Source organism: Hyaena hyaena, unplaced genomic scaffold (genome assembly GCF_003009895.1).
Source record: "Hyaena hyaena isolate Hyena2069 unplaced genomic scaffold, ASM300989v1 scaffold_285, whole genome shotgun sequence".
NCBI lineage: Eukaryota > Metazoa > Chordata > Mammalia > Carnivora > Hyaenidae > Hyaena > Hyaena hyaena.
The window spans coordinates 946,921-967,711 of record NW_024080917.1 but is presented as its reverse complement, the minus strand read 5'-3'; the positions used below and the strand labels follow the sequence as shown (position 1 = coordinate 967,711).

Sequence of the window (20,791 nt, the reverse complement as noted above, 5' to 3'; positions counted from 1 at the left end):
AGCAGGGATTCTTTTTCTGCCTTCCCCTTCTCTGCACGTCTACCTTCTGTTGGACCCCCAGCAGGTGGTCTGTGCAGCTTCCGCAGCCGCATTCCTGTGGCAACTCAGTCTCTGGAGATTTTCCCAGCTTGGTCCATTTGCTTTTTCTTTTTCTTTTTTTTTTTCATGTTTTTTATTTATTTCTGAGAGGGAGAGAGAGACAGCGTGAGCAGGGGAGGGTCAGAGACAGAGGGAGACACAGACTCTGAAACAGGCTCCAGGCTGAGCTAGCAGTCAGCACAGAGCCCAATGCGGGGCTCGAACCCACAAACTGTGAGATCATGACCTGAGCCGAAGTTGGATGCTTAACCGACTGAGCCACCCAGGTGCCCTGACTTCTAATTGTTTAATAACCTGGTTGAGAGAAACAGTGTTGAGAACCGTCCCCGGGGCTGGAATGCTGGCTTTGCCACATCTGAGCAGGGCTGTGTCAGGCAAGTCTCTCAACTCATCTGTGCCTCAGCCTCCCCTTCTGTAAGAGGGGGACGAGAGTCTGGGCACGGGGCTGGCTGAGGGTTGTGCTGACGTATATGCAGAGCCCCGAGCAGGGCTTCTGACACAGCAGGCATCAACTAGTGTTGCCTAGTGTTGGTATGGTTCTTGCTTCATTGAGAACAGCTTATTTTCAACACTGTTAATGAGATACCCTATTTTCCAGATTACTCTTCTGTGGGGCTGGTTGTACTCAAGCCTGCAAATAGGGCATCAGCAATGAGGGGCTTCTTGTGGGTCCTAGGGAAGGCAAGTGGCCTCTACGTAGCCCAGTGGAGGGTAAAGAGGGTGAAGGCTCTTTGCTGCTGGGCCCTGAGTGGCCATTACCCATGGGCATTGCTCTGGCCGCAGCCACAGGCAGGCAGCGCCGCCCAGGCCCCTCATCGTCGTGGGGACCCCCTTCCTTGTTTAGAAAGACATCTGTTTCTTCTAAGGACATTTCCTTTCCTTTATTTGGATGTGGTTGTGTGTTTAGAACTATTTACATGGTTTAGGGCAGAAAGGGGAGATTTCTCTGGTCCCCTTCTGAAATACGAGATGCGAGTAATTCAGCACAAATGATTTTCTTGCAGGATGTCAGATACGGCCCCCCACTGCCCCTGAAGTGCTTGTTTACCTGGGTAGCTCTTTACCTGCAGGTGCAAACTGCGGCTCCGTAGGACTCCCGTGTTCTGGAAGGATGGTTTGACTGGGTACACAGCTACAGGCCACACATGGCCGGGTATGTTCCTGGGAGGCCGGGGCAGTGCCAGCCACACCTCCAGACAGGGCACTGGCTGGTTGCTGCTTCCTGCGAGCACAGCCGAGCCGCCCAGCCCCCCCAGCTGCGGGGTGGTCTGGGAGGGCAGAGACGCTCATAACACCAGCTATGTGCGTTATTGCAAAATAAATTTATTTGAAGATACACGGTCTTATAAAACGTCAGAGGCAATTTGAGATCCCAGATTCAGCTTGTCTCATAAAAAGATACAACTTCAAGTAGCACAATTTCGTGTCTGCTTTTAATCCTGAACGTTCTTGAATCACGAAACAGCCAACTGTTTACACAACACGCTCAACACCTGACTCCAGCACGGGTGGACCCACATCTGCTGACTTGGGGACCACGGTGCCGCAGCCCTCCAGCCGGGGTGGGGGTGTGTGGCCTGGACACAGCCACTGTTGCCACCAGCTCACACAGCACGGACAGGATCCGGCCTCTCAGCCCTTCCCTCCCCTCGCAACTTTCAAAAGCATGAAAACACAAACCAAGACCGGCCCGCCACTGAGGCCTTCGCCCGGCTCCCAGGAGGCCACTGGGTGGACTCCCACGCGATGGTGTGCGGACAGGGCAGGGTGGGCCTTCCTGGTGGCCCCTGGCGGGCGGGCCGGCTGAGGGCCCGGAGCAGGCGGCCTCCCGGGGACCCCGGCTGCGTGGCAGCCAGCAGGAAGGAAGGAGGGTGTGGCGGCTCCTGCCCGTGCTGGCGGGGGCTACGTGAGGATCCTGGCGATGGCTTGCAGGGAGGGGAAGTCGCTGTCCTGGGCGGCATGCAGGGCCTGGTGGCTGCTGACGTCCCCGTGCGCGAGCACCTGCTGGCAGGTGGGGCACACGCAGCAGTCCAGGTCTGCCGGCCGGGTGCTGGCCTGCCATGCGTTCTTCTTCTTCTTGGCCTTGGTGCCCGGAGGCCTCTCTCGGCCGTGGAAGTGCGCGTGTGCAGACAGCAGCTCCTGCTGCTTGGCCGTGTCGGGCAGGAGCACCAGCAGCTCGTTGAAGATCTTCTGGAAGTTCTCCCCGAGCAGGTCACGGCAGCTCTTATAATACTGGGCCGCGGAGATCACGCCCTGCCACCCAGAGCCAGACCTGGTCACGTCCAGCGTGGGCCTGAGCCCCAGCAGTGGCTGCACCGGCCCCCGGCACCCCTGCCCGCCTCACCTGTCTGAACTCCCCCGAGTGGCTCTTGAACTTGCTGAAGCGGGCCTCGTCGCTCTGCAAGAAGTCCCTGATAGACTGGATGAGCTGCAGGTTCCTCTCCCGGAAGTTCTCGGGCACCAGGTAGGCCTGTGGTGCAGGTGTCAGCCTGGGTCTGGGGGTCGAGAGATGGGGAGGAGGTGGCGGCTTTGGCCTTTGGGGTGGCCCAAGGGAAGGGCACCCGCCGGCCCCCAGGGGCGCAAGGCTGGGTGGCCCACCAATACTTACGCTTTCGTGGTGGTGGCAGTGCTGGGGACACAGGCCGGGTGTGGGCCGGGCAGGAGGCCGGAGAAGCCGGGGGGCGGCTTGCTGACGGGGGGCACCAGGCCGGGTGGGGGCGGGGGTGGAGTGCCCTTCAGGAGCACCACGGCGTTGAAACCTGCAGGGGGTGGTATCGCAAGGCCCAGAACGTGACCCTGGCTGTGTGGCTCCCGCCTGAAAGCCAGCACACCCACTGAGCTCCCTTGGGCATTAGCGGCCGAAGGTGACTTACTCCCTCCTCTAGCATACTGGGAGGTGAGGGGCAACGAGGGTAAGCGGACTCCTCGTGGTGGTGCCGCTAAGCTCCTGAGGCGGCTGACCCCCACCTCACAGGCTGCCCTGTCCCTGCCGGCTGGCCAGTGGGTGCCCCGCGGCACAGCCCCCTCTTCCCGGGCCCACGGGCTCCAGTCTGACTTGACCACCCAGCCCCTTCCCAGCTGCCCAGAAGCGGGCCTGAGCCAAACCCACGTACCTGGGGGAGGGGGCATCCTGGGTGGGCAGGGGACTCCCAGTGCTGGGAAGTCTTCTTGGGCTGTGGGGCAGGAGAGGGGCCCTAGGGGCCGCGGGAGCCCAGGGGGCTCCTTGGGTGTGCTCCGAGCCGGGGCCGGCCCCTCTGTGTGTCCGTTGACGATGACAGCGACTGGCCCCTCGGCCCTGCCAGTGGGGGCGCCGGGGGCCCGCTCGGCCCCAGGGGGCCCATCTCTGTCAGCGGGTGGTAGGGGCGGCGATGCAGCACCTGGCTTCTCTGAGCCCACCTTCTTCTTCTTGCCAACCTTGGTGACGGTCTGGGTGGAGGCCAGCGCCAGCAGGGAGGAGACGGCCACCGTGGTGGGCACGCTCCGCAGCTCCTGGGCGGTGAGGCCGGCGCGGCCCTCCTCCGCCTCCTCCTCCAAGGGGGGAGGCCCGCCCTTCTTGCCGCCCTTGCCCCCCTTGCCGGCCTTCCTGGAGGGCTGGCCGCTCCCGCCCGCAGCCTGGGCCCCTGCGGAGGGACGCGCCGCCTTCTTGCTGCTGCTGCTGTTCCACGCGGAGATGAGGCTGGTGGGGGCGGAGCCGGGCTTGGAGGCGGAGGGCACCAGGGCCGGGAAGTCGTCCTCTTGGAAGGTGCCCCTGCCCCTGGCAGAGACATGGGACGCGAGCGCCGGCCCCGAGGGGCCCAGGGCGGCCCCGGCGGCAGACGAGGAGGAGGGAGAGGCGACGGAGGCGCAGAGGCTGGGGAAGTCTTCCTCCTTGAGCTTCGAAGTCGGGGCGGGGAGGGTGCTGGGCCCGAGGAGGGGAGCGGTGTCAGCGGTCTGCAGGGGCTGCCCTGCCCTGCACCCACCTCCCGCAGCAGCCCTCCTCCCTTACCGCCGTTCTGCGTGCGCGTACCTTGGAAGTGCGGCCCCTGCGGCCGGGCTGGCTGCCGGGAGGGCCTCCGGGCTTACAGGACCGTTTGTTGAGGCTTCCTTGGGGCCTATGAGACGTGAAGGGACCCTGCGTCAGGGCGGAGCTACGTGCAGGGAGTGGGAACAGACCCGGGGGGAGCTCATGGGTGCCCCTGCCAGTCCCTGGCACCATGCCGGCCAGGAGCCTGCCTCTCACCTCCCAGGCAGCTCCCACGCCAGGGCAGGGCCAGCTCACCTGGACCTTCACCCTGAGTCCGGGGCGGGCGCCGGGCACCGCGGAGCTCCTCCAGCCCCCGCACCCCTGCCTCCTCCTTCTTGGGCCTGCTGCCCTCCTCCCGGTCCTCACTCTTGCGTGTCTCCTGCTGCTGCTGCTGCTGCTGCTGCTGCTGCGCGGCCGCCGAGGCCCGGATGGCAGCTGCCACTTCCCGGTCCTCTTCTTCCCTGGGAGGGGGAGGCCTTCAGGCTGGGCAAGGGCCAGGACCAGAATGGTGCGCAGAGCGACATGCTGCGGAGGGGTCCCCCACCCCCGAGGTGTCCCGCCACCGGGCGCAGGCCCACCCTCCCTGGCCAGGAGAGGGCGCCGCGGAGGCAGCAGGAGGCTAGGGCTCCCTGGGCACCCCCGAGGCCAGTGCTCCGTCCCGGCCGGCACTGGGGGCGGCACCCGGTCTGAGTGTGTTTGCACCAGCGGCGTTTCAGAGCTCAACCTCAAGGAGCCCCCAAGTGACACAGGCCCGTCACCCACCCCAACGTGCGTTCCTGGTGTCTCTGGCTGGAACTAGACAAAAGAGCAGGAAACGCCTGCTTGCTCAGGACACTAAGCAGGCCACTGCCAGGTACAGGATGCCAAACACCAGAAGGCCAAAGTCCCCCAACCCCTCTGCCTGGTCCCAGCCTGGCTGTCGGCCGCTGCCACCACCTCAGGGGCGGCGCCAGGAGAGCGTCAGCGGCACGCAAGTCCTCCCACCTCTTGTACCTCCAGCTTCCTCGGCGGCTCTGCTGGGCTCCACGGCCGCCGGCCCGGCCCGCACGGCCCTGGCGGGTGTACCTGTCCACCTCCTCGTAGTCCTCGCCCCCGACGACCCCTGCGGCCAGCACACAGCCTGTCATGGGCCCGGGCCAGACCGAGGCAGGCGCTCCAGGAGCCCCGAGGATCGGAGCAGACACCTCCAGGGTCTGTGTCAGCCCCTGGCGCTCCACAGTCCAGCCCCCCATTCCCCCGACCCCAGGAGCCGCTGCTGCAAAGTGCTCCCCGTGGTCACGACGTGCTCAGATGCTCGGGGCTTGCTGAAGGCCGAGGAGACACAGGCTCAACGTGCGCGTCCCCTGTCCGCGGACGCCTGAGGGCTCAGGCCTGGACCCGGGTCTGAGCTCTGCAGGCCTCCGGAGCCCCGCTCCGCGGAGAGAAGGCCGTGCTCACCCTCGTTCCGGCGCGAGTGCCGCGGCGCGTAGCTGAACTGCAGGTCGATCTGGCGGTTCTGGCGGGCCTCGGCGCGGCTGCGGCTGTGGCAGGCCGTCCTGTGCGCCTTGAGGTCGATCTCGGTGCGGAAGGCGTGGGTGAACTGCTCGGTGCTGCAGCGACCCTCCTCACAAAGGAAGTGCTTCTCCCGGAAGTGCTCGCGCAGGTAGGCGTAGTCGCTGGCGGGGGCGGGGGGGGGGGGGCGGAGGGTCTGGGGTGTGAGCAGGAGCCCGCGCCCCGGCCAGCGGCCCTGCCCCGCCTGCTCTGGTGCCCAGCCCCGCGCTCACCTGTAATAGTCCTGGGCCCCGTCCGAGTCACAGAAGTGACAGAAGTAGTGGTCGCGCCGCAAGTGTTTGAGCAGCTCGTCGTTGTCCAGGTAGCGCTCGTCACAGAACTTGCAGAGCGGGTGCCCTCGGTGCGACGTGTCGTCAGGGTCCCCCTGCATGCGGTGCCGTGCCAGGTCCTTGCGTGAATACCATTTGCGCTCGTACGTGAAGATCTGCAGGGAAGAGGGTGCTGGGCGCCGGGGGGGGCCCTTCCCACAGCCCCGTGACACAAGGGGGACCCGGCGGCGCTGGTGCGGGCTCCGGACCCCAGCGGCCCCTCCCCACCCGGGCTGCGTGAGGCAGGAGAGCGGGAGGACAGGCAGGGGGGCGAGGGGCGCACCTTGAGGTGTCTGAGGCAGAGCTTGCAGCAGAAGAGCTCGTGCTGCCTCCGCATGTGCTGCTCCAGGTCCCCGAAGAGGCCGAACGGCGGCAGCTCGGGGCACTGTGGGCACTCATGTTGAAGCAGCTGCCTGGAGACACACCGGGGGGCCCCGACCGTCCCGCGTGAGCCCCGCCGCCTCCTCAGGGCCCCTGCATGCGCTCTGGGAGGAGCCAGGAGGACGGGCGCCTGCTGTGCCCACCGCCGCGAGGACCGCTGGGTCGCACCCAGACCCCGGGTCGAGGCCAGCTGCGGGACGGCTGACCTCTGTGTCACGTGGGCATGGTGACTGAGCCCACACTGGGAGCCAGCCCCCCACCCGGCTGAGGAGGATCACTCCCACGACAGCTGTGCCCTTTGTGGGGTCTCCTGCCGTGGGCTAAGATCCCAATTCACGGGGGCTCGCGAGTGCCTCACACGGCCCCAGCAAGCAGGCACCACGCCCTGCCGCCCAGTGCTTTCCCTGGACTCACCCCTGCCCGTCTCCGCCGCCACCCCAGCACAGGTAATGCCAGGAAATCAAAGAGGGGCCCTGACATGCACGCCACACCCCCTCCCCTGCGAGGCCTGTGCCCTTCCCTGCCACAAGCCCCCCACAGACCCAGGCTCACTGCAGGCCCCTGGGGCCCCTGCTCACCTGTACAAGGCAAAAACTTTTCCATCTGCAAAATAGATGTCATACTTCTTCTCGTGCTGCAGCTGGTGGAGGGGGATTGTGGCAAAGGCGGGAAGCTTCTTCCCAAAGACCACCTGGAACCAAAAGTGAGGGGCCTGCTGAGCAGGGCCGCGGACACCCACTGGAGGGTACTGTCCGGCTAAGAAGAAAGGGAGGCACTCAGGTCCTCATGGGAGGCCCAAGGCAGGACCCGCGGGCAGCAGCCTGTGCCATCCTGGGCTGCCAGCAAGGCGGGGGGAGGAGGGGCGCCCCCTCTCCTCCCCTGCAGGGTGCCCACCTGGGGTGGCTGGGATGGAGACGCAACACCTGGCCTGGCCACCAGGGGGCGGCAGGCTCTCCCTCATCCACAGCCAAACCAGCCCTGAGACAGACCGAGGTCACCCCAGGGGCGGTGACCCCCAGGGCGCAGCGACACGACCAAGCTGACTGGCAAGCCAGGGCCTAATCACATGGGTGCTGGGCACAGGCCAGGTGCTGTCTAAGAAGCAGCTACGGAAATGATGCCACCAGGACGAGGCAGGCAACTGCAAGTCAAGGCCTAGCTCGCTGTCCGCCCATGATGCCACGGGGAGCTTGGTCATGGCCCCTGGCCACCTCTTGGCCAGCTTCCTGCCTGCCACCCAGCTGTCAGAGTGGTCAGTGCGGAGCTGCAGCCACTCAGCAGGGACAGGGTGCAGACACCCCAGCAGCCTGTTTCCTAGGGGTCCCGGCATTCTGGGTACAGTGTGATCCTCCCCTCCACAGAGCCCGGCCCCAGGGGCCCGTTGTTGCCGTGGGCCCAGGCCTCCCCTCCTAGCCAACAAGGGCGCTGTTCCCTCCTGGCTCCCTCCTCTCTGGCTCCTACTCCCCTCCCCTGGATCCAGATCACACCCCTCGTCCCCTGTCTCCTCTCCAAGCCCCTTCCCACTCCACCACTGTCCCCCACCCCCAACTCTGGAGCTGGTCACTTGACTCAGGTCAGAGTCCTCACTTTGGGAAGGGCCATGTCAAGGTCACCCTTTTCATGTTTAGGTTTAGCTAGGCTCAACTAGGGAGGACGTCTGGGATCAGCACGGCCATGAACTTGGAAAGGTGCAAGACTGGGTGGGGAGAAAGGGTAGTCACACTGTCCCCCAGCAGCAGGATGGTTAAAACCGGTTCCCTGGGGGGTCTGGGAGAGAAGCTGGGAACCTCAGTCCACACTTTGGGTGATACACTGTGGGTAGAGGAAGCCGACCCCACGGCCCCCACAGGAGCCCGAGGGAAGCATCGGGGTCCAGCCACACCCATTCTGGGGGTTGGAGGAGGACGAACTTGGCCCAAAAGGCCTTCTTCCTCTTGACGTCACATCTGGCAAGGTGTATGTGACCACCCACCACTGCCCCTGCCACACACTGAGTCTGGAGGTGCTCACCACAGCTGTGCTCCCAAGGGCCCCCCTCCCTCTGGTCTTCTCCCCAGGACTCTGGGTCACACAACGGCCGCTTCTCAGGGGATCTGCCCCTCTGGGGCCAACCCACACTCAACCCTGCTTTCCCAGCCCAGAGCCTAGTCCCCACTGCCTCTTACCAGGGGACCAGCACCCGCAGACGCAGGGCTGCAGGGCCATGAGCCAGTCAGGATGCCGCGGGCCCACCACAGATCACAAGCCCCGTCGTGCAACGAACTGCGGGGACTCAGGGCCCTGGCTGTGCTGAGGCCGCACAGGCGGCGGACTCAGGAGCCCGGCATCTGCCTGAGGCCTCTACAGAGGCACCCCGTGAGGGAACCCCCAGCCAAAAGGCATCCAAGTCCAGCAGACCGAGCAAAGGAACAACTTCCTTCCACAGAGGAAACCAGAGCCGGGTCGCCACCGTCACCGCTGCTGCCTCCCCCAGCTCCGGCGCCTTCCTCTCGGGGGTCTGCCCTGGTCCGCCTCAGCAGTGTCCTGCTGCGGGCACCCTTGCCGTGGACGGAGGTAGGGCACAGTCCTCGAGACAGACTGCCGGGCTGCGGGGGCGGCCAGTGCCGAGCACACCTGAGCCAAGCCAGGGGAAGGGGACGCTGGGTGGGCTCAGGAGGGGATGGAAACCACAGGAAGAGGTCGGGGAAAGGAAGGCGGCCGGGCACACAGGCTCAAGGCCGGGCACACAGGCTCAAGGCCACGGCACACAGGCTCAAGGCCAGGTGTGTCTGAGAACGAGGGAGAGCAGGTGTGGAGCCGGGAGTGCGAGCTGGGAAACGCTAGCGGCCCCTCTTGGGCTGTGAGACTGGCCGCCGGAGCCCTGCACCAGATGTCAGGACCCGCGAGGGGCAGACGGGAGGATGGCAGTGCAGCCTGGTGTGGCCAGTGTCCTTGCCCACAGCACAGGGCGAGGCAAATGGCAAGACCAAGTAGCCGGACAAGGACCAGGGCACAGTGGCCCAACTAGGGACGTGGGAGAGCCCAGCAGGCATCCAACCAGCATGGCCGGAGACCCACCCGCCCTAGTGAGCACCCTAATGGGAGAGGGTCACGGGTCTGGGGACAGAGGCCCAGGCCAGGCCTAGACAACTGAGGATGGAGCATCCTGGGAAGTCCTCGGGCAGGCCAGGCAGTACCTGTCAGAGGGGGAAGGGCACCCCTGCGTGGGCCCTAGGATGGCCAGGCCAGTCCCTGAAGGGAGGGAGCAGGAGATGGGAGGAGAGCGCTGCTCAGACCCCCACAGGCGGTATGTGTTTCTGCCTGGGGCTCCGCCGCTCCCCACTCCCAGTATGCAGTGGGCGCGCGCTGACAGTGAGCGGGAGAGGGATGGGTGGCACCAGCATGGACCACTGGCCAGAGTGTGCCAGGCGGGGAAGGTGGGCCCCATCTAGAAGCACAGGCCCCCAAGGAGCACTGGTGGACCAGGCCAGTGGGAATGGGCCCTGACAACAGAAAAACAAGACCGGTCAGCAGGCCCCCTCCCACCTCCCGGCTGTGAGGTGGGAGACGGCACCAGCTCAGACACACCCCCCTTCGCACAGCAGCCCCAAAAAACCTCTTTGACATTAGGGGGCATCCGGGCAGGGTGGAGCCTGAGACTCGATCACCCCTCAGACGAAAACAGCCTGCGGGAGACGTGACTGGGGAAGAAAGGTGGGTGGGAGGCACGGCCCCGGCCTTGCTGGCGCGCCCTGCAGACCATCCGGGGTGGACAGAGACAGACCTGGGAGCGGCCCTGGGAGCCGGCCTGACCAGCAGCTGCAGGGCTGCTCTGCGTCTGCCCTTTGTGTCGCCTGCCCCGGGGGCGGGCGCAGGGAAGAGCCAGGTCCAGGGGCAGGCCTGTTCCACACAGCACCTTGGCACGCTCTCCTCCCAAGTTTTTACAAAGACTTAGTCCCGTAAGGGAGGACAGAGCAGAGGCAGGGTTCAGGGGCGGGGGGTTGCTGTGGGACTCCCTAGCGGGCATGGGGCATTCAGAGGACAGTGTGGGGCTCAGCGAGGGAACAAAAAGGCCTAGGGTGGGGCTGCAAGTTCAAGAGTGGGAGGGAAGCAAGATGAATGGAGAGGATCGGCATCTCCCACACTTCCCAGGACACCCTCCTGCTGCCCAGTAATTCAGGGCAGGCCCAAGAGGAAGGCTGGAATCAGCCAGAGGCACCCAGTGCCAAAGCACGCCCTGGCAGGAGCCTGCTGACAGCTCGTGTCAACACCCCCTTGCCACAGAGCACTCGAAGGGTGTGGGACCCACAAGGAGTGACAGAGGCCAGATGCTGGCTAAGGTGGCCACACATAGGTGCCTGCTCTTTTCCTGGGTGAGGCCTGCGGCCCCATCCTTCCCGGAAGGAAACTCCAGGTGCACCGGGAAACCTGGCCATCCGAGACAGGTCATCTGTGAAGCATGCAAGACTGGCAAAGCTGGGGGGCGCACCGAGCCACAGGCCCAAGGTTCTCCTGTCCATCCCGATGCTCCGGGCCTCTCCCAGGTCTGTCTCTGTCCACCCCATGACAGACTGACGACGTCTCCAAGTGTCTTCTAACGGAGCAGAGTAGGTGCCCGTGGAGAGCTCACGGAATTATAGCGTCTCCTTGGCTCCTCTGACATACTGTCTACTTAGACAAAACAAAACATAACAAATCACCCAAAGGAACCTACGCCTCAACAATGCCGTTTCTGCGTCACTTCTAGGAAGAAGAAAGTCAGATTCCCTGGCAGATGTCACCAGCCCAAGCTTTCCATGAACAAACCAGGGAATTTCACAATGCTGGAAGCAAACAGACCTCAAGGCAAGTCAAGGGAGCTCCAGCTTGCTGCTCCCAGTCAGCATCTGGCATTATGGGGGGCGGGGGGGGGCGGGGAGGGGGATCTCCATGGTGCCCTCTGAAACCCTCCACGGCTTCCAAGTCTGGACAGAGTCCTAAACATCCCCACCTCCACTGTGGAGCTGAGCGCCCCACCCCAACCCCGGACTGGCTAGGAGGAGAAACACTTCGTAACACTTTTATCCAGATCCACCAAGAGACCTAAGGAAACCTCCATGGTCCTGCCTTCCCCTCCGGTGGGCACGCCCAGTGCCACCGCCCCTCCATACACGAAAACGCTGGTCTCTGGAAGGAGGACTTTGCTGGGCTTAACCCGAGGGACCCAAACATGCGTCTGGGCTGGAAATACCCACTTTGACTCTCTGCTGCCAGGACCGACGGCCTCTGGAGGTGCTCCCTTGCCCAGCGCCCTCCACCCCACGTCCTCGCCTCCAGTGGAGACCCCTGAGAATCAACTCCGCAGGGCAAGCAGGTGAGGGAGCTCGTGCTCACATCACGCCCTTCCTGTGGCCCGGCACGAATTCCCGGGGCGCAGGACGAAGTGTCCCCCGAGGGACGGCTCCCTCTTCGACCCAGCTAAGGCTACCCGCTGCCTGCCGGCCCCACGGCCCGGAGCCCGGCCCGGGCGGCCCCGCCAAGCCTGTCTTTCGGAAGCTGGCGCCGCCAGGCCTGCGGCCGGACACCAGGAAGGCAAAGTCCCTTTCCGGCCGCGCCCCGCGCCCGCCCCGGCGCCCCGAACGCGCGGCCCGGCCGGCGCGGCGCACCTGGCGCAGCTCCTCGCGGCACACGGCGCAGTAGCGCTGCTCGCACAGCACCCGCATCTTGGTGGAGCAGCGGTAGCACACCGGGTGGTCGCAGCGGCCCAGCGCCGTGGCCTCCAGGTCCCCGCAGCACAGCACGCAGCTCCCGCCGCCCCGCTCGGGGGCCGCCGCCGCCGCCGCCTCCAGGGCCGCGCGCCGCCCGTCGGCACCCGCCGCCGCCATGGTCCGGGCTGCGGGCCCCTCCGGCCGGCGCGGCGCGGCGCGGCCTGGCTCCCGGCGGGCCCGCCCCTTCCGGGGCGACGTCAGCGCCCCGCCCAGCAACGGCCCCGCCCGGCGGAAGCGCGCGCCGCCACTTCCGCCCCAGGAAGGAGCCGCCTCCAGGCAGGAGCCGGGCGCTCGGGGGCTCGGGGCGGCCGCTCCCGGCCCGGGGACGCCGGGTGGCGCTCCGCGGAAGTGTGCCCCTGCCGCGGAAGGGCCGTGCTGGCGTGCAAGCGCCTCCCGTGTCGCCGGGACACGCAGAGCGACCCCGACGTCCCGCGGAGCTCAGCATTGCTCTCCAGCCCGCACCGCCACCCCCTCCCCAGGTAACGGTTTTCTGCAAATCCTTAGCAGAAAAGACGGTTTTGGTGACATCCATCCCCGAGACAGGGGCCGCCTCCCTGCAGGGAACACGCCTTCTTCCCCGGGCCCACCCAGCTGAGCCTGGGAGGGGGCTTTCTCCCTACACTTGGGGGCCGGGCACACACCGGACCTCCCTTCTGTCCTCGAAGGAGACGGGTCAGATCTGAAGCCTTGTATAAAAAAGGCAATGTGTTGTCGGGAACGAGTCTGGACTTTATTTTTTATTATTGTTATTTTTTTGGATAGGTTTCATTTCGTAGAGGTTTCAAACCCAACGTGGGGCTTGAACTCACAACCCTGAGATTGAGAGCCAGCCAGGTGACACTTTTCATTTTTTTATTTTTTTAATTTTTTAAGTAGGCACCACACCTAACATGGGGCTGGAACTCAGGACCTTGAGATGAAGAGTCAGGTGCTCCACCGACTGAACCGGCCAGGCTCCCCAAGCCTGGACTTTAGAATCAGTCAGAAATGGGCCGGAAACCCCAGTCTAGCCACTTACTTGCTGGTGAACTTGAATGGCTCACCAAACCCTTGGCTTCCTCAGTTGTAAAACAGGAATCATCACAACAAGTAAATCTGGTGGCTTGGCCGCATGCAGATGCCATCCGACTCTCGCAAAAGCTCATTAAACGACAGTAAAGGAATAAAACTATCGGTCCACAAGGACAAAGAGAACAGGAAGGGAGGAAGCAGCAAGTGAAAGATGTAAACATATTTTAGAACGACAGGAAGATGACGGCATGACTGACTTCTTTTACAAACCATCATTAAGACCTTTGGAGGGAACCCTGATAAGAAAGAAGCTTCACTGTGTGCGAGCAGAGACAGGGAACTGGAAACCCCAGTGTCTGCAAGTCAGTGCATCGAACCCAGGAACCTGGGCCCTCCTCCCCCGCCCTGATTTCTGTATCCAGCCCCTCCCACCCTCCCGCTTGCTGTCAATAGGAGACTTGCCGCTGGAGAAACTGACCAGCCCCAGAGAAAAGTTTCCCTTCCCACTGCATCACAGAATGAAAAGTCCTTCCTTCAGTGAAGCCCATCATCCAACAAGCCACGCCCGCACACAGAAAGTATCCAGGTCTCACTCATACATGGTGACAGACAGTCAAAGATCTCCAGACTCAGGAGGAAAACCCGCAGTGTGGAAGACGGGCCAGAATAAGCAGACCCAGAGAGCAAAAGGAAGCTTTAGAAAGAGCTGTATTTGAGGTGCTCGGCTGGCTCAGTCACTGCAGCACATGACTCCTGATCTGTGGTTGTGAATTACGGCCCCGTGTTGGGTGTGGAGGCTACTTAAAAACTAAAAACAAATTAAAAAAGGAGGGACACCTGGGTGGCTCAGTCAGTTAAGACTCTTGGTTTCGGCTCAGGTCATGATCTCATGGTTTGTGTGTTCGAGCCCTGCATCAGGCTCTGTACTGGCAGAGCCTGCTTTGGATTCTCTCTCTCCCTCTCTTTCTGCCCCTTCCCTGATTTCGCTCTCAAAATAAATAAATAAACATTAAAAAAAGAAAGAGCTCTATTTGATATTTCCAGGAAAGATACTGCTTCCACGAAGTGAGGATAGGATGCCTTGAATGATAACAAGCACAAAACAAATGAGAACGAGAAAGAGCTGTTAGAAATTAAAAATGTAACTGAAAATTCAAGGGCAAAATGGGAAGATGCAGTTGAAGAAATCTCCCGGGGAGCAGAACAAAAAGACAGGCAGAAAATAAAGAGGACAGAACTCTTTCTCTAGAAGGTGTGATATGTAATTAATCAGAACTTCAGAGAGAACACAGAAAATGGAGAGGCGGAAATTATCAAAGACTGAGGCAACACAGGCCACAGCTCAGGGACAGAGTCTCCTACTGAAGGGGCCCAGGCAAGAAAGCAAGGCCGTCCTTCCGCCCGCGAGTGACACCAGGCACACCAGAGGCACAGGAGGACTGCAGACAAAGGACAAAGCGAAGATCCCCACGCCCCACGCCCCTCCCCCAGAGCTTTAGGGAAGGGGAGGGGAGGAGGGAGAAGAACCTGGAAGGAGGGAGAATCAGACTTCGCTCCTGGAACACTGGAAGCTAGGAATTCCGTCAAATTTCTGAGGGACTAGGATATCCAGGCACAAATTCTATGCCCAGAAAATCTTTCCACTAGGCACAAAGCCGCTGCCATAAAAAGGACAACATATTTAGCGCCCATAAAGTGACCAGAGGGTTCACATCTCCAAAATGTTAGGGAAGGTCAGTTGGACGATGACCTGGCATCCAGACCACGGGTTCCAGCCCAGGTGAGGGCCACGGCGACGTGTGGGTGATGCCTGGGCCAAGGCTCCTGAGTAGCCCCCTGTGAGAGAAAGGGGGTGTGCAGCTGGGAGCAGGAGGCTGCCACCTCCCACAGGGAGGCCTCCAGAATAAACATGGAACTCATCGGGTGCCCTCACGCGCTTGAGAATCAGGACAAGTTACTGCAAGGAGTTCGACCTGTTTCTCAGCCTTTGGGGGAAAGTAGCAAAATATATAGAAAAACAAGCAAAAGAAGGAAAAAGTAATAAGCAATCGGTCAAAAAGGAAACAGAACCATAGCACAGTACTTGGCTTAGCAGCGAACCGTATTTACGTGGCCGTGAAAACGTACACACTGACTGGTGAGTTGGCCAAACATTACGGTAAAATCCTAGTAGAGGGGTGGAGGGACGGAAAGTGGGCTTATCAGGGTGAGAGAGGGCCGAAGCTTCATCCAAATGTGTAGAGAGCCTTTTGGTGCTGCCTACAACGGATAAGTCGAAAGTAGCAGTTTACACTCTAAGGGTCTGCGGTTCTCCGTTGGGGGCAGTTTTGCAAGGTGCCTCGTGCCCGAGGCTTGTCCCCACCCCTTCCCTGACCCCGCCTCCCTCCCTCCCTCCCTCCAGTGGACGTTGGGCCCCTGTGAATGATTCAGGACCATCTGCTTATATTAAAGTCAACTGAGGAGCATTCCTAATTTCATCTGCAGGTTCAATGCCTCGTCCCCTTATGCGGTAAGAGTGCGCGGGTTCCAGGATACGTCAGGTGCGGGTGGCTGGGGGCGGGGCTGTTACTCTGCCCGTCCAGATGAGTAAAGGCCAGGGATGCTGCTGCCCATCCGACGGGGCCCAGGGGAGCCCCCACGGCTGTGGGCAGTGCCGAGGGTGAGGCGCCCTAGTGAGGCCATCCGTTAACGCTGGCGGCTTCTGGCTGGGAGGGGGCAGAGGGAGCGCCCTGGGGAGCTGAAGCCTCTTCCGTCTTGCTGTGGGCTGTGGGCTGTGGGCTGTGGGCTGTGGGCCCACAGACGTCTGCACACCTAACAAATGCAGTTGTTGAGATGTGCACGCTTGAAGTATGTTATGCCCCCTTGAAAAGACCGCTGAGGGATGCCTGGATGGCTCACTCAGTCCAGCGTTTGACTCGATTTCTGCTCTGGTCATGATCCTAAGAGTCGTGGGATCGAGCCCCATGTTGGGCTCCATGCTGAGCTAGGAGCCTGGTTGGGATTCTCTCTCCCTCTGTCCCTCTCCCCTGTTGGTGTTCTCTCTTTTGAAACAAACAAACAAACGAAACTCACTGATTTTTTTTAGAAGAGGATTTAAGTTTATGCTTTTTAAGTCGAAGTGTACAACTAGAAGTAACAGCTGAAGGACTTGTAAGCAGTTGCCTCTGTAGAGCAGGACTGGGGTGTGAACGGGTGGGTTGGGGACACTTAATCTTTCTGTCCTACTAGCATTTAACTTACAATGTAAATTACTTTGATGGAAATTAGTAATTGAAAATAATAAGACAGGGCACCTGGGTGGCTCAGTTGGTGGAGCGTCTGACTTCAGCTCAGGTTATGACCTCGCGTGTCAAGGGTTCGAGCCCCGCGTCGGGCTCTGTGCTGACAGCTTGGAGCCTGGAGCTGCTTCCGATTCTGTGTCTACCTCTCTCTGTCCTTCCCTGGTTAACACCCTCTGTCTCTCTCTGAAAATAAATAAATGAAACATTAAAAAGTAATAAGGCAGAACAGGAAGTTGCTCCATCACCGCGTCCTTAGGATGGGGTCCCTGTTGGGGCAGGGCTCTGTGGCCCGTGTTGAGGCTGAGTGTGCGGAAGACGTGGTCCTGGCCCACGGAGCTTGCTGCCCTGTGGGGGAAAGGTAGCTCTGAGACCGTGCAAAGCCCTATTCCCTTGGTTTCTAGGGGGTGGTTGGGTGGATGAAGGGAGAGGCAAGCCCCACAGAGGAGAGTCAGCTCTCAGGGCCATGGGCCCGTCACCTCCTCCCCTCCTCCCATGGTGCAGCTTTGACTCCAGACCCCTGGTGGGGGTCAGAGGGCAGAAGGCCCTTGTCATCGGGTCCCTGAGTTCAGGGCTGGGCAGCGCACAGAGCCCTCCTCTGTACCCTAAATTGGGAGTCCCCAGGACTATTGTGTGCTCTGCTCCCCCCACCGGGCCCTGGGCTCCCTCCCCCCCGGCCTTCTGCACCCCTGCATCTGACAGGAGCCCCTCTTCCTCTCCGCCTGGCCTTCGTCCCTCATTCCCACTGTGACATTTTCCTTCCCAGCTTCACAGCCATAAACAAGCGGGACGGGTGGCAGGGGGTTAATCTTCAGTTATCGACCGAACATCATTGTGCAGGGTACTTTCCTCTTTCTTCAGGGTCATGTTTTGGGGCTTTGTCTGTGCTGGTACTTGGAGCTGGACTTCAGTGTTCTAACCGCCACGGAGACCCCCTTACCGCCTGGCCACAGCCATCCTGTGCTGACGCCTCCCTGCAGTCCCCGGGGGCTTCCAGGGGCCCCCAAGTACGCTTAGCAGGGAGGACCCTGGCAGCGCGTCGTGCTGCAGAGCCGCCCACCGCCCACTCCAGAGGGCTCTCCAGGCCCCTTAAGGGCCCCGGTGGAGGCTGCTTTCCACGAGGCTCCCCAGTCCCTGCGGCCCTCCAGGCGCGCCCACGGCTCCCTCTGCGCCCACTACCCTCCAGCGCCTGCCCCTCACCCCTCCGTCACAAGTGTTTTTACCAACAGTTTAGGAGGCTGGCCAGCCTCTGGAAGAGTAGCAGCGAGAGGTAGTAGCCACAACCATTTTTTAATTTTAATTTTTCAAACTTTTAAATGTTTATTTTTGATAGCATGAGCAGGGGAGGGACAGAGAGAGAGGAGGGGAGACAGAATCCGAAGCAGGCTTCAGGCTCCGAGTCGTCAGCACAGAATCTGACGCGGGGCTCGAACTCATGAACCGGGAGAACATGACCTGAGCTAAAGTCGAATGCTTAACTGACTCAGCCACCCAGGCGCCCCTGCACGACCATTTTTTTTTAGCAGCTACTATGTGCCAGGCACGGTGCCAACACCCACGCCTGAGTTCATGTTCACAGCAAGCCGATGAGCGGCCATTATGGTTCCCAGTTTGCACATGAAGAAGCAGACAGGAGAGGCTGAGGCGCACACGCTTCCCCCACACCCACCACCACCCAGCGCGGCACAGCGGGCCTCAGGGCCTGCTTCTCCCCTGTTCTGCAGGGCCCTGGGAGAGGGCCGCGGCTGCTTCTGTCCCCCCCCCCCCGCCCCTCGGTGGTCCCTCAGCATGGAGACCTGGGAGGAAGGACAGGCCCAGACTTTGTTCCCTTCACCCCAGAGCCACCCCTTCCCTTTTGCTAAAGAGACAGGCAGAGGGGGAGGGGCAGTTTCTGTGGAGAACTTCAGCTCAGGCTCCCAACCTGGGGCTGCCAGGCTGGGGGTCTAGGTTGGAGCTCACTCGCTCCACTGCTTACCCAGCAGGTGATCCAAACAAGTCCATTTTCCTGGTGCCTTAACTTTCCCCACTGGTAAATGGGGTCAGTAATCGTCCCACCTCAGGGCGCCTGGCTGGCTCAGTCATTGGAGCATGCGACTCTTGATCTCAGTGTTGTGAGTTCAATCCCCGCGTTGGGTGTAGAGAGTACTTAAAAAAGTAAAATCTCCGGGGAGCCTGGGTGGCTCAATCGGATAAGCATCTGTCTCTTGATCCCAGCTCAGGTCTTGATCTCAGGGTCTTGAGTTCAAGCCCCACCTTGGGCTCTACGCCAGGTGTGTAGCTCACATAAACAAACACACTTTAGAAAAAGAATCCTCCTACCTCTGTGGGGTTGTTAGGAGATCAAAGTAAGACATTTCGGGACCGCTGGTGTCTGGGATCTAGCTGTTCCAGGAGTGTTGGGGTTGCTGGGGGTGCGATGAGGTCGGATTCTTTGAGGGCTGTGTCCTTCTTGGGCTGGGACTCGGGCAAGAATGGGTCAGGCTCTGCCCCCTAGGAGTTTTTAGCCCATATCGCCACAGAGGAATACTCAAGGGGGCCATTCACACGACAGGAATCCTGAATGATGGGTAGGAGTTGGCCAGGTTGGGAAGGAAGGGAAGGATGTTCCAGGCACGGAAGTGCAGAGGTGGGCAGAGCCATAGGTTGCTGGGTAAGGGAGAAAGATTGAGACTGGCCAGAGAAAGTGGTGGTGGTCGGGGGGGGGGGGGTGGTCACGACCAGAAAGCAAGCTGGAGGGCCACAGGGCCTTATCCTGCCCAAGCCAGGGCTGTGGGATGAGAGAGGCTTCTTTTGATTCTGGAAGCGGCAGAGAACCGCTAACCATCTCAGGGAGGGCGCCACGTGGCTGAACTTGTGGTTTCAAGCACTCAGTTGCAGCTGGGAAGTGGGATGGTGGGCACAAGTGGGGATGGGAAGGGACCTGAAGGGGTAGGGGACAGATTCAAGAGCTGTGTGGGTGCCAGGAGAGCCCTCAGGGAGGAGATTCGCGGAGGGTTCTCGAATGACGCAGAGGGCTCTTCCAGCCTCCCAGTCTTTCTTCTGCTGGTGCCCAGCCTGCAAGAGCTCTGCTGGAGGGGGCACCCCATTCTCCTCGGGGGGGAGGAGGAAGCAGAGCAGCCCGTGTGGGGGGAGAGCGGGGCACCGCCAGCGGAAGGTCAAGATGAGTTCTAGCTGAAGGCCGACCCATGCGGAGAAGTGCTCTGATGACCCACCCACGTCCCTGCCACAGCAGCTTGGGTCCCTCTTCTCCCTCCTCGGGGAGCGCAGCGGGTCCCGCGGGGACGAGCAGGGGCGGGGCCGACGAGCAGTTATAGTTGGGTCCACGGGGCGCTTGGCTCCCCGCCGCCGCCGCAGTCCTGCAGGGCGCCGGCACCCAGTGTGGTTGGCTCTTGGCCTGCCCCGCCGGGCGGCCGTCCACGCGAACACCCTGGCGCGGGGCGCGGGGGCGCGGGGCCCTGCGGGCCGGCCGGCGCTCGCGCTGTTGCTGCTGCTGCTGCTGCTGTCGCTGCCCGCGGGCGCCTGGTACAAGCACGTGGCGAGGCCCCGCTACCACACGGTGGGCCGCGCCGCGGGCTTGCTCATGGGGCTGCGCCGCTCGCCCTACGTGCATCGCCGCGCGCTGTGCCCCGGGGCCGGACCCCTTGCCTCGGGCACCCAGGGCCTGGGCGCGTCGGCGCAGGGGCCAGCTGCCAGCGACACCCCCGCTCCGGCGCGCGCCCCCCGCGGTGCTCTTCCGCTGCCCTCCGGGGTTCGGGAGCTGCTGGAGGCAGGACGCAGGCACCCCCGTGCGGGGCTCCGGGTCAGTGCGCCGCGGAGCCGTTGCGCCCCCGAGCCCGCGCCGCGCCTGGAGCCAGGGCTGGGCGCCGGTTCCTGGACCTCCGCGGAGCAGGCCAGGTACGAGGGGAGAGGAAGGGGCGAGGACGTCTGGGGGGATCTGACACGGGAGCGCACGCTCGCCATCCCACGAGGCACCCCACGACTTTCCTAGAACACACTTCTTAGGGAGAAAGGCTTTACCTGGAGAGTCTTCCCCTTTCCAGTCTTGGGGGCGTTGTGTGTGTGTGGGGGGGAGGGTAGTGGAGGGCGCACAGCCCTGTCCTCCAAGTCCTGCTCTGTTCTTTCTAGAGCCTTCGGATAGTCTCCTGCTCAGCCACGGTCTGCCAGCGACCCGCGTTGGCAAGACCCCACCTCTCTCCAGGGCTGTCCTGAGCGCAGCCTCTGCTGGCAACGCCTCTTCTGATCCAGGCAGAGTGATGAGTCCTCCAGGGCTCACAGCTCTGGTCAATAAATTTGCCTGGTTCATGTGTCCCCACGTGTGACCCCTTTCCTCTGCGATGTGTACTTGGCTCCTAGCTTTGGCATAAACAGCTGCACCCACGCCCTGGCACGTATCAGAAGCCTTCTCCCTGGGCCAGGGGATGCTCCCTCCTCATC

At 62.1% G+C, this 20,791-nt stretch overlaps 2 protein-coding genes across 3 annotated transcripts; one reads left to right on the top strand and one right to left on the bottom strand.

The window, feature by feature from the left end:
* Nucleotides 1-1,402: 1,402 nt before the first annotated feature.
* Nucleotides 1,403-12,222, bottom strand: ZNF598 (zinc finger protein 598, E3 ubiquitin ligase). Of its 2 annotated transcripts, none has more exons than XM_039246825.1 (12): nt 11,967-12,222; nt 6,921-7,033; nt 6,245-6,374; nt 5,866-6,077; nt 5,540-5,757; nt 5,087-5,204; nt 4,358-4,563; nt 4,106-4,190; nt 3,213-3,997; nt 2,708-2,858; nt 2,444-2,594; nt 1,403-2,352 (listed from the first exon to the last, which is right to left on the bottom strand). In XM_039246825.1, exons 1-12 carry the CDS (start codon nt 12,183-12,185, stop codon nt 2,002-2,004), a joined length of 2,739 nt encoding a protein of 912 aa, XP_039102756.1. In that variant the 5' UTR covers nt 12,186-12,222; the 3' UTR covers nt 1,403-2,001. The 2 variants fall into 2 exon arrangements, with proteins under 2 accessions (XP_039102756.1, XP_039102757.1); XM_039246826.1 differs by having other exon boundaries at nt 5,096-5,204.
* On the top strand, nt 12,184-20,464 carry NPW (neuropeptide W). The gene is made up of 3 exons (XM_039246765.1): nt 12,184-12,344; nt 12,437-12,547; nt 19,532-20,464. The coding sequence occupies exons 1-3, from the start codon at nt 12,184-12,186 to the stop codon at nt 20,343-20,345; spliced, it is 1,086 nt and encodes a 361-aa protein (XP_039102696.1). The 3' UTR covers nt 20,346-20,464.
* Nucleotides 20,465-20,791: the final 327 nt, after the last annotated feature.

Bases quoted from the DNA above. Each gene is read 5' to 3' on its own strand.
- NPW (XM_039246765.1), top strand. From the start codon at position 12,184: ATGGTCCGGGCTGCGGGCCCCTCCGGCCGGCGCGGCGCGGCGCGGCCT. The intron at 12,345-12,436 runs GCAGGAGCCGGG...CTGCCGCGGAAG, and splicing joins CAGGAAGGAGCCGCCTCCAG to GGCCGTGCTGGCGTGCAAGC. The intron at 12,548-19,531 runs GTAACGGTTTTC...GAGTTCTAGCTG, and splicing joins CACCGCCACCCCCTCCCCAG to AAGGCCGACCCATGCGGAGA.
- ZNF598 (XM_039246825.1), bottom strand. From the start codon at position 12,185: ATGGCGGCGGCGGGTGCCGACGGGCGGCGCGCGGCCCTGGAGGCGGCG. The intron at 6,078-6,244 runs GTGCGCCCCTCG...TCTTCCCTGCAG, and splicing joins TCTGCCTCAGACACCTCAAG to ATCTTCACGTACGAGCGCAA. The intron at 2,859-3,212 runs GTACGTGGGTTT...CACCCCCTGCAG, and splicing joins CAGGATGCCCCCTCCCCCAG to GTTTCAACGCCGTGGTGCTC.